This window comes from Rhinolophus ferrumequinum, chromosome 3, assembly GCF_004115265.2.
Source record: "Rhinolophus ferrumequinum isolate MPI-CBG mRhiFer1 chromosome 3, mRhiFer1_v1.p, whole genome shotgun sequence".
NCBI lineage: Eukaryota > Metazoa > Chordata > Mammalia > Chiroptera > Rhinolophidae > Rhinolophus > Rhinolophus ferrumequinum.
In genome coordinates this window covers 95,477,821-95,490,639 of record NC_046286.1, presented here as the reverse complement: position 1 = coordinate 95,490,639, position 12,819 = coordinate 95,477,821, and the positions used below count along the sequence as shown (strand labels likewise).

Sequence of the window (12,819 nt, the reverse complement as noted above, 5' to 3'; positions counted from 1 at the left end):
AGAAAAGCAGTTAGTTACCTACAAGGGAGCTCCCATAATACTAACAGCTAATTTCTCAACAGAAGCTTTGCAGGCCAAAAGGGATTGGCAGGAAATATTCAATGTGATGGAAAGCAAAGACCTACAACCAATATCACTATACCCAGCAAGGCTGTCATTTAGAATCAAAGGACGAATAAAGAGCTTCCCACACAAGAAAAGGCTAAAGGAGTTCATCACCACCAAACCAATATTATAAGAAATGTTAGAGGGACTTCTAGAAGAAGAATAAATAGAAAGAGGAGGAGGAAGAGAAAAAAAAAAAAAGAAAGAAGAAGAAGAAATATGAATAAAGAAATTGCAATAATTACATATCTATCAACAATTACTTTAAATGGAAATGGATTAAATGTCCTTATCAAATGATATGGTGGCTGAATGGATAAGAAAACAAGACCCTTATGTATGCTGCCTACAAGAGACTCACTTCAAATGGAAAGACACACAGAGACTGAAAGTAAAGGGATGGAAAAAGATATTTGGTAAAAATGGAAATTAAAAACAAACAAACAAACAAACTACAACAACAAAAACACTGGGGGTAGCAATACTATGCCAGATGAAATAGACTTTACAACAAAGGCTATAACAAGAGACAAAGAAGGACCCAGTAATCTCACTTCTGGATATTTATCTGAAGAAACCCAAAACACTGCTTCAAAGGGACATATGCATCCATAAGTTCATTACAGCATTATTTACAATAGCCAAGATATGGAGGCAGCCTGGGTGTCCATCAATGGATAAATGGATAAAGAAGAGGTGGTGGAAATGCACATTGGTACAGCCACTATGGAAAACATTTTCCTTGAAAATTTTCCTCGAAAATTTAAGAATGGAATTACCATACCACTCAGCAATTCCTCTTCTGAGTATATACCCAAAAATATTTGAAAACACTTCTCCGTAAAGATATGTACCCCTATGTTCATTGCAGCATTATTCACGGTGGCCAAGACATGGAAACAGCAAAGGTGTCATTCAGTAGAGGATTAAGTAAAGAAGATATGGTCTATATTCAATGGAATATTACTCGGCCATAAAAAAGGTAAAATACTGCTGTTTGTGACACATAAGTGGATCCTGAGGTTATCACGCAAGTGAAATAAGTCAGGCAGAAAAAGTCGAGAACCATATGACTTCACTCATATGTGGGATATAAAACTGAAAGCGACAGCCGGCTTCTCTTCAGCTTCTGCCTGCGCGCCGCCATCGCAGTCATGCTGGCCGCCGCTCTCCGCCACTGCGTCGTAGCCGCAGCTGCAGCCGCCTGGGCCAGCCCAAGTGGCCTCCCACACCCCTCTCTGGCCCCCCGCTCCGCCGCCGCGCTCCAGTCAGTTCGCTGCTACTCCCATGGGTCACAGGAGACAGATGAGGAGTTTGATGCTCGCTGGGTAACATACTTCAACAAGCCAGATATTGATGCCTGGGAATTGCGTAAAGGGATGAACACACTTGTTGGCTATGATCTGGTTCCAGAACCCAAAATCATTGATACTGCTTTGCAGGCATGCAGACGGTTAAATGATTTTGCTAGTGCTGTTCGCATCCTAGAGGTTGTTAAGGACAAAGCAGGACCTCATAAGGAAATCTACCCTTATGTCATCCAGGAACTTAGACCAACTTTAAATGAACTGGGAATCTCCACTCCAGAGGAACTGGGCCTTGACAAAGTGTAAACCCCACGGCTGAGCTTCCCAAGGATTTACTGCTAATGCTACTTGATGTAAAATATCACCTGGAAATACTGATGATAACAGTATTTATCAACAGATAACCTTATTTGAACAAGTTTTCCTTTATTTAGTACCAAACTATGTAATGGTAACTTGGACTTTAATAAAAAGGAAATGAGTGTGAACTGAAAAAAAAAACAAAAAAAAAAAACTGAAAGCAACAAATGAACAAGGCAAAAAACAAAAACTTATAGACACAGGCAACAGAGGGTAAGGGGGTGGGGGGTGGTAAAAGAGGGTAAAATGGATCAAATATATGGTGATGGAAGGAGAATTGACTCTGGGTGGTGAACACATAATGCAATATATAGATGATGTATTATAGAATTGTACACGTGAAACCTATATAATTTTACTAACCAATGTCATGCCAATAAACTTAATAGAAATAAAAATGTTAAAGAAAAATAAAGAGATGATATATGTATATAATACAATGGAATATTAGTCAGCCATAAAACAGGATAAAATTTTGCCATCTGCAACAACACGGATGAACCTATAGAGTATTGTGCTGAATAGAGTAAGTTAGAGAGAGAAAGACAAATGCCATATTATTTCACTTATATGTGAAACCTAAAGAACAAAATAAACAAATGAAGAAGAAACAAACTCATAGATACCAAGAACAACTTGAGGGTTGCCTGATGTGAGGAGGCTGGGGGAATGGGTGTAAAAGGGAAGGGAGAAAGAAGTACAAATTGACAGTTACAAAATAGTCAGGGGGATGTAGGGTACAGCATAACGATATAGTCAATAATATTGTAATAACTATGTATGGCATCAGATGGTTGCTAAATTTATCGGGGTTATATAGATGTCGAATCACTATGTTTACACCTGAAACGATTATAATATTGTATGTCAACTGTAATTGAAAAATAAAAAAAGTATGTATTTAACAAAAAGATGCTATTGTCTATCTCTGAAGACACACCAAAAAATCTGCAGAGCTTAGAAATTTAAAACATGTAAAAACATAGTGTTCAGTAGAAAACATCATATTCTTTATCCATAGAGATTAAATTAGTTACAAGTTCAGATAAAAGGGCCAGAAATGAAGGCTGCAGCAAATTACATACCCAAGAGAGTAAACACAACAGACCCTAGAAAGAGAATCTTATTGCAGAAACAATGTCAGAGGAATAGAAAAGAAAGACAGATTACAGGCTATTGAATATTACTTAAATCTTAAGTATGGCATCCTTCAGGATGTTTATGTGATTAGAGACACATCCTGCCTGGAAATGCATATATTTTAATATATAATATCAAATAAAATATGTTGTTTAACTTTCTAAGATTGTGGAATAACAGTTTGGTCCTTGACTGGAGGGAGAGCAAGATGATAAACTGGTTTTCTCTGAGGGATTAAACAGATGTAAATCCAACATAGAGTAATCTAAAAGAAAAAAAAAACACCTGCCATGTATAAATGACAATGGCATTTTTGGCGTTGAATATATGATGTAGGCTACCAACTTGCCAGCTCTCTCATTAAATTTAAACTTCACAGGCAGCACCTTCTGAGTAAAATGTGTCTCTGTGAGGGGAGGGAACCCATTTCCACCCCTCATTGAGCAGGACAGGTCTGGTGCATGTCTTCGGCACACTGGCGTGCATGTTGCTAGCTTTGCAGGCAAAGGTAAACACTTCAGAAAACTCATGCTGTTTCTCCAATTAATTTATTTCACATTGTCTGTGCTCAGATTCTTAAGAAAGAAAAAAATATATACCATGTGTTCTTTAAACCACATTTCTTAATGTAATTTGCCAAATCAGCCCAGCGAGTAAGGGACATACATGTTTCCTTGTTTCTTGTTCTGATTTTTAATTTAGATTTATAGATCGAAGATGCTGCTCTTAGGTGGTGGTGCGAGTGGGTGACAGGTTAGTTTTGTGTCAGGCTTGAGGAATGCCACGTAGTTAAGAAACATCCCTAAGACCCTATAAACCCCGGAGTGAGTGATAAATATAAAGGCTTATCCTTTTTGAATCCTCTAGAGAACTATAGCAAAACAAACATAAGATTTGTTGTCATTTCTGAATCATCTAAGCCTGAAATGAAGTAATTCCCTTTATCTTGAGAATTCTCTTGAATACGGACCCATTTAGCACCTACAAAGTCTACATTTTTAACTCATGCATTATACTCCTTAGACAAGGGTAAGAATTGTTCGACAAGGGAAAGAATGCTAAAGCTTGGTGCTAGAAATCACATCTGAATTTCCTGTTATCAAACAGAGACCACCATCAAACAGGACTCAGGTTCAAAACTGAGAATATCTCAGAATGAGATTCTCTGGGTGAGAATATGAAAAACTGAAAGCAACAAATGAGCAAGAAACACAAACAAACAAAAACTCACAGACACAGGCAATAGTTTAGTGGTTACCAATGAGTAAGGGAGGAGGGGGGAGATAGAAAAGTGAAAAGGGGTCGAATATATGAAGTTTGACAATTAAGTTCATGAACTCATCCTAGAAAAAGTGCTACATACCTCATTCCTGAATATCACTATGGTCACCTTTGAAGTACTCCCCTTGAGAAGTTATGTACCACTGCCAGCCCCTAGTCCACTCTTCAAAGCAATTTTGGAACTCTTTTTTCTGGAATGGTCATCAAAGCTGTCGTCGTATTATCCCTGATATCTGAATGTCATCAAAATGTCTTCCTTTCAATATTTCCTTTATTTTGGAGTAAAGAAAGAAGTCATTGGGGGTCACATCGGTGAGTAAGAAGGGTGTTCCAATACAGTGATTTGTTAACTGGCTAAAAACTCCCTCACAGACAGTGCCACGTGAGGTGGTGCATTGTCATTCGTGATGTAAGAGCCTTGAATTGTTGGCAAAAAGTTCAGGTTGTTTTCATCTTTTTCATGCAGCATTTTCAGCAATTCCAAATAGTAAACTTGGTTAACTGTTTGTCTAGTTGGTACAAATTCATAATGACTCTTCCCTCTGATATCAAAAAAGGTTAGCAACATCATTGCAACAAGTTCGCGAACTTAATTGTCAGACTCTGTATGGTTATTGAAGGAGAACTGACTCTGGGTGGTGAACACACAATGCAATATACAGATGATGTATTATAGAATTGTACACTTGAAACGTATGTAGTTTTACTAACCAATGTCACCCCAATACACTTAATAAAAATTTTAAAAATACAGTAGATCATTTCAGTAAGTTCTCAGGAAATATTGTGTCTCTCATTAAATGTCCCATTCTGAATGGAAATCTGAAAACAATTGGGCCCTTTCAAGGCTGAGGGACTACACCAAGAATTCACTTCTTCTTCACTAGTTCCACAGACATATCTAAAAACAAACAAACAAACAAATTCAAATGAAAAACAGAAGCTCCAAAACTGTCCCTAAATCCCACGTGCACCTCCAGCCACCGTCCTATGTCTGAGTGTGTGCTTGGCACCCAAGCGTCTTGAAAGTGAATTTGTCCTCAGTGTCTGATATGTGCTCATAGCCTTAGCAACTCTGAGGGAAGGAGAGGATGTTACACTCATCACCAAGCATTGCTCTAGACTTTTAAACCTACTATGAATCCTTAGTAATATCCTTCTTTAGAAAAAAAATGGTATATGCCTAATTTTATTAATAGGGAATACATTTTAAAGGCCCAAGACCAAAAGATGACACGAATCAAAGCTCCATTTCTTTAGAACAAGAGAAATTCTCTAGTTTGAGACGACTAATATTTTCTGCCTTTATTTTTCCACCATGAACTAGAGAAGACACAAAGGGTTCTGCTCAGAGCCCTGAGTTTGTGACTTAGCTGGCGCCCGGAAATGGCATTCATCTGTGAAAGAAGCCAGTTACTGCCCAATTAGTTCACTCGCATTTGTGACAGGGATGGAGAATTTAAAATGGTTACACTAACATGTTATAAACAGAATCCATGCAATGAGCCTCGAATAGCAGAAATTTCATTGTGTTGGGTCATCAAATTTGAGCCCCGAGAAGATAAAAGTTTGAAGTAATAAGATACAGAATCATTTTTTTTACAACTTTTCAAAACTAATTGTGTCTAAAAGTTTCTCACTCTCAACCCAGCACTCTTTCGCGCTTTTCCATAGTTAAGTGATTTGATAATCACTACTTGTACTTTTCTTTCCAACGTGTTCATTAACCCAGGATACTTTTATCAAAAAAAAAAACCTTAAGTGATTTCTAATATATATATATGTCTTTACAGTATTGTTGAGCATTTAACTTGTACAATTTCAATTACATTTATTCCCTCTTTTTGGCAATTAAAATAATGTAGAATATATTTAACATATGTAGTCTGTGTTATGGTAAGTACTATATATTGATCAATCCATTTTAGATATAGGTTTATATATATGAATATATAATGTAATGAACAAGGTATAATGGACATTATGAGTAGTTTATGACACTTGTCCCTTTGAGAAGTCAGCATCAGTGGGAAGGAAAAACTATTTTGGAACAGAAGCATCTCAGTGTTGAGAGTAGTGGGGGCTGTGAAGTCTATTAAAAAGGATCCAATAGTGAAATAATAATATCAACTTTATTTTATGTTTACTCAAGTTATCAGTTAAGAGACTGAAAATGAGCTAGGGCATTGACCAAATATTTGCACGTGTTATTCTTTTCCAATTAAATAACTTCCCCCATTGTATCAATCTTGAGTATTTACTCAATGAGACATTAGTTGACGACTCTCTGATCTTTGAAATACAGGTAAGATTGCCTTGACTTCTTCTGCACCCAATGTATGTCCTTTAAAAGTCTAAAGTTCCCCTAAAATTTCTGTGAATTCTACTAGAGTGGGAGTTGATGACACATAAAATATATGTGCACCTTGGGCTTCAAACACCTGCACTGATCAAGTTAATTCAAAGTATGAGTCATCTGACCATCTCAGAAGCTCTGTCTCTGGGCAACATATTGATTCAAACAAAATTTATGTTAATACTGCTCTCTATGACCCCTCCCTCTAAACTGTTCTTTGGATCCTTGGATATAGAATAGGCATTGCAATAATTTCATGGAGGAGGAGAGAGGAATGGTCAACGTTGCAATACAACTTGAACATAGTTACTGTAGTTCGTAAAAGTCCTTTCATTGCCCCATCTCGGAGTTTTGCGTTCTGCCTGTAACTCTCCAAATAGTGCCCAGATCCATGACTTCTTTCTCTTCCTGCTGCTCTTTTCTCTCTCTCATTTTCTCCCTTTCTCAAAGTATTTAAACACAAACAACGTGGATGGATCTTGAGATTATTATGTTAAGCAAACTAAGTCAGACAGAAAAAGTCGAGAACCATATGATTTCACTCATATGTGGGATATAAAACTGAAAACAACAAAGGAACAAGACAAACAAATAAAGAAACAAAAATTCATAGACACAGACAACAGTTTAGTGGTTACCAGAGGGTAAGGGGGGTGGGGGGTGGGAGATGAGGGTAAGGGGGATCAAATATATGGTGATGGAAGGAGAACTGACTCTGGGTGGTGAACATACAATGTGAGATATAGATGATGTATTACAGAGTTGTATACTTGAAACCTATGTAACTTTACTAACCATTGTCACCCCAATAAATTTTAATTTAAGAAAAGAAAAAAGCGTAAAAACAAATCACTCTGCTATAAAGCAGTTTGGCCATTTCTCATGTTGCCTTGATTCCTAATCATACCTAGACATAGGTCTCACCTTTTACCAAAATTGTTCTGGGCATTCACCTATACAATGAGTGCTACTTCTCTCAAAATAATTTATATGACAAATAATAAAGTTGTAAAAATTTCACCAGCAAATCCTCCTTTTCCTTCCCCCTTCTTATAAAAAGACCAACTCTCTGGGTAATATTAGAGTTTTCCGAAATGAGATGGTGAGCATACAATTTCCCCATATTCTTTAGTTTGTGAGTGAATAGCTTATTAGTAAGAGCCTGTTCCAAACATTACCTTATGAGATATATGGCTGTTCATTTCATTTGGATTTAACAAGATGTAAGGGATGGTAGTTGTATATGAAAAATTGGTTAAAAAGTAAAATATGTCACTATACGTTATTCACAAAGTTCATACACACAGAATTTATTCTTTATTCAATACAGATGGCCAATATTTACCAAGCCTATTTTCAATTATGACTCTGTCTCATGGACAGAAATGATTCCTTCTATATTCATATCACTTTCCCATGGTTCATAGCTATCCTTTATGCTGGACATAAGCAGACTACTGAATCACAGTTCAAACTAGAGTGCTCAGACAGACAAACCTACAAGAAATTGTCTTATCTGGAGACATAGAAATGATATCTTAATGTGGCTCTTTGATCATCATCAACAAGGACTCAAGAAGTAACTGCTTGTGTTTTTCTGTTCAGATATAATAGAGAAACTTTGCTAATATTTAAAGACCTATGAAAGAAAAGCCAAAGACGGTGAGAGCAAAACAATGATAATGGGTCCGGGCTGTCAAGAAGAGCAATAAAAGGAGGATGTGGTTTTGACAAATGAGACACTAAAGAAATTAATGAAATTATAGAATGTATAATTGTTCAAAGAATATATAAAGTTAAGAACGTAAAAACTTGCCAACAGTTGCTATATGAGTAGTGTTTAAAAGTACAATTTGAGAGAAAGCTGCTTGGTTTTCCTTTCTGGACCCAGCAGTTACAAGCAGGGTGATTTGGGGCAGCTTAAGTTACCTCTCAGTTGCTCAGTTTCTTCATCCATATAATGGGGACAAAAATAAGATCTTCCTTGTAGATGAAATCAGTAATGCAAATGAAGTATTAAGCAAGAACTTAGACATATGAAAAAATTTTCAACATCACTAATTATCAGAGAATTGCAAATAAAAACACAATGAGATATCACTTCATACCTGTTAGAATGGCTATCATAAACAAGACAAATAATAACAAGTGTTGGAGAGGCTGTGAAGAAAAAGGAATCCTCATACACTGTTGGTGGGAATGCAGACTGGTGCAGCCGCTATGGAAGGCAGTGTGGAGGTTCCTCAAAAAATTACGAATAGAATTGCTATATGACCCAGCAATCCCTCTCCTGGATATCTACCCCCCAAAAAATCTGAAAACATTTATCCATGAAGATATATGTGCTCCTATGTTCATTTCAGCTTTATTTACTGTGGCCAAGACATGGAAATAACCAAAGTTTCCTTTGATAGATGATTGGATAAAGAAGATGTGTTATATATACACAATGGAACACTATTCTGCCCTACAAAGACGAAATAATGCCATTTGCAACAACATGGATGGAACTTGAGATTATTATGCTAAGCGAAATAAGTCAGACAGAAAAAGTAAAGAACCATCTGATTTCACCATATGTGGGATATAAAACTGAAAACAACAAAGGAATAAGACAATTGAATGAAGAAACAAAAACTCATAGACAATAGTTTAGTGGTTACCAGAGGTTAAGGGTGAGGGGAGTAGTAGATGAGGGTAAAGGGGATCAAATATATGGTGGATGGAAGGAGAACTGACTCTGGGTGGTGAACACAAAATGTGATATATAGATGATGTAATACAGAATTGTACACCTGAAACCTATGTAACTTTACTAACCATTGTCACCCCAATAAACTTTAATTAAAAAGAAAAAAGAGAACTTGGAACAAAGGAGAGCTTGAAAAATATTGTTATTATTCTGGCACCAATAATGAAAATGTAGCCAGTTTATACAATTATGCATCTTATGTGTATAGTTTCCTTTTGTTTGGTTTTATCAGGAATACAATTAGCCACAGGGAACTAGTGGTTTCACATAGCTGTCTTAGAAGCTCTAAAATAGGCACTATTGTTGTTCAAATGGAATTTCTACACACCTCTAGCAGAAACATTGATTTCCCTGCCATCCCTAACTTCTGTTATCAGTTAATTTGCTTCATTCACAGGCCCTAGAAGAGAATTTCTCTTTGAAAAGTCTGTTTTTCCTGTTCCTGTCAACACATGCAGGTGAAGTTCTTTAGCTCCTTTAGAGTATGCGGTCTTTCCTCCCTTGTGTAGACCCAGAACTTCCCAGGAGGGTCGTGTGGATATTTAACCCTGCTTGTCTCTCTGCTGGCTATGAGGAGAGGTGAGGGCAGATCCACAGTAGGACGACCATTAATTGTTTTGGGAAATGTCTCACCTGTGATCTCTGTATGGCTTTCAATAAAAGGCTCAGGGGGGTATCCTGAGGTTCAAGGTCCTCAAGAGCGACCTCATCATAAATGTCAAATCCTGCTTCTTCCTTGTCAGAGCAGGGCTTTGGCTTAGGACAACAGTCTAAGTTCAGAATTAAGTCCCCTTCGAACAGTTGTCATTTTTTCCATTAGATAAAGTACCTGGTCTCCAGGTCTGTTTGCCACCCATCTGCAAGAGATGAGTGTTTCTGTCAGTGCAAGTAAGGCTCCTCCTAACTGTCACACTTGAAGTTGTGGGCTAGTGTACCTGAGACTGTCCTCTTTAATACACCAGTGGCATTTATCCAATTCTATAGTCTTTAGTTATTAGTTATTAATTTGAAGTTCTCAAATGTTAGCAACATTTCACCAGCCAGGCCACCTCCTTCCATCTCTTTCCTGACATAGTTCACCACCGGTGAAGTATTGGTAATTCCTCTGCTATAGCATGTCATCACTATCAAAAGTCTGCCTTTACATGAGGGATGGTGCCCTGATTGCCATGTGGCCTGTGAGTGGTCCACTTCCAGAATTCCATTCTTAGAATCTGCTTCCCAGGTCCACTTCTTACACCAACTGTCTTGGGTAGAATTTCCTCAAGTCAAACCCTGAGAGAGATATCCTTACAAGAGTGATGTGTAGAAGAGTATTCTAGGAGGAAGGGACTAAAGGAAGCAGGGTAGGAAGAAAGCTGAGAAAGGAGGTAATGTTGGCTAGAAATGGGCTTCAGTCTATCTGTTGCCATGAAGGGCTTTAAAATGGGACTCATACCCTAGAGTTGGCTCAATCTTATCACAAAGAATCTGGTCTTTTGTCCTCTTGCATTCATCAGTCATTAACCTCTGGCTGTCTTCTGAGAGCAAGGAGTAGTGACCAGTTAGTAGAGGCAGCACCCACTCAGCCGAGGGCAACTCTCAAGCAATGGGTGCAACAGTGAGGTGAGTAGCTAACACTCACAGCAACAGGGAGATGGGTAATGGACTGGTGAAGGTGATCTGGTGGGTCCCAATAGCGTCATTACAGATTCCATGGTACCGACCCTAAGCTACTCGTCTTCATTGATTTCCCCCAGCTCATAACTCCCCTACCCTTGTAGTCCGTTCTTCACAGGTTGTTTAAATGGGTGCATTTCACCATGCATATCAATAATTTTATATATGATACTCGATTCACCCCACTCCATTTCTTGGCATTTGAGGGGCAAGACTTGGGTAATGAATTTGATTTTTCTCACAGTTTAAGTCATAGTGTGAACCAAGGGGTTGAAACATAATTCACTCTCAGTGATTAGTGGAATTGACAGATAACCTATTATTAATGGTATAGTTCTTTTAAGCTTATAATACATACTTTACTGATTAGAGACCAATAAAAACTGGATCAAATAGAAAGAAATTGGAAATTAAAATTCAATAGAAAAACATGACTGAATAATGAAAATTCTATATTGATAAGGATCAATTATTTCACACAGCAGTTAAAATATTTGAAGAAGTGACACCAAAACTAATATCCATTGGGTAAACTGTAAGACATAAAGAATAAAAGACATTACATTTTAAAAAGTCTGAAAACACTATTGTCTTATAGTTGCTTGCATTTGTTTAAGATAAGCAAAATCCATAGAATGGGTTTTTCCTTCTGTTGAACAAAAGATAGGAAAGTAAAATGATTACTCTCTTTTTTTAAAGCAAATAGAGATGAATAATCATCCAGAATATATGAGTCAATTTTGGTAGAGAATGCTAATGTTCTAAAAGACTCAGAAATTGGCACACTTGTACACTAGAATAGGTATTATTCAATATAATAGAAGGGGAATGTTGCGAATACAATCATGTAATTCATAAGTGCTTCTCACTTGACCTTTTAAGCAGTTAAATATTTTAGACATTGAGGCAAATCTTCAATGAGACTCAAATGCATTATTTAGGTGAGCAGGTGTTTGTTTCTGTAATCATTTAAAAACCTCTCAGTGTAGAATCAAAGGAAATGTGTTTGGCTCACAAAGAACAGTTTTAACCACCACTACCATAGTGTAATCACATAAATATGATTTTCTTTAGCTGTTGCCTTTCCAAATCCCAACTTCTATGTGTTCCTATCTCAGTCCTCAAGGTAAGAAATTGAAGTGAAAATAGAAAGTGATTTTCTATTTCAGTATCTCTAAGACACTGGGCAGAGGCGGCATAACTCTTAAACCCACACAGCAAAATAGTACTATTAGTAAAGAGTTTCATGCATGTTTGCAAAGAACACAGCATGGCTTCAGTATATGAAGGTCCCAGGAAGTCAGAGCCAGTTTTGTCACATGAAGACTTTAGTTGAGCAGCAGAGGTCAGCTTCAGCAGACAGTGGTTCAGCAGACACTCCAGTGGCCACAACCTGCCCAAGCCCCCACTATAAGGTTAAGAGAAGTGAATGGAGAGCTCACATGAGATATTTCCCAGGTTTTTCACAAAAATGTTGGAAGCAAGACTCTGCAAATAATCCCTAGAGATCCAGAGATTTTCCAAATACTAGAGTCTATATCGATTAGGCTTTTCTGTTTGGAAACTGGTGACTCAGGTAATGCAACAGAAAAGAAATCCATCAGAGCAACGAGGTGGGATGTGGGGGCGGGTACCTCACAAAATCAAGTGGACTACAGGAAAACTGGGGAGGAACAAGTACACCTCTGAGCACGTAGAGACTGTGTTTAACAGGACATTACACTGTATGCAATGGGCAAAGAAAATTCTCCCAAAGGGATATTGAGGTGTTATTCTAATATTAGGCATACGTTGGTGGTGATAGTGAGAAGGTATTAGAACCACTGAAGTTTAGTTGATTGTTAGCACATTTAAAATAA

The 12,819-nt window shown here is 37.4% G+C and overlaps 1 protein-coding gene across 1 annotated transcript; it reads left to right on the top strand.

Annotated features, from left to right (window-relative positions):
• Positions 1-1,228: 1,228 nt before the first annotated feature.
• Positions 1,229-1,791, top strand: LOC117020379 (cytochrome c oxidase subunit 5A, mitochondrial-like). The gene has a single exon (XM_033102820.1). The coding sequence runs from the start codon at positions 1,260-1,262 to the stop codon at positions 1,716-1,718; it is 459 nt and encodes a 152-aa protein (XP_032958711.1). The 5' UTR covers positions 1,229-1,259; the 3' UTR covers positions 1,719-1,791.
• The last annotated feature ends 11,028 nt before the right edge of the window (positions 1,792-12,819 follow it).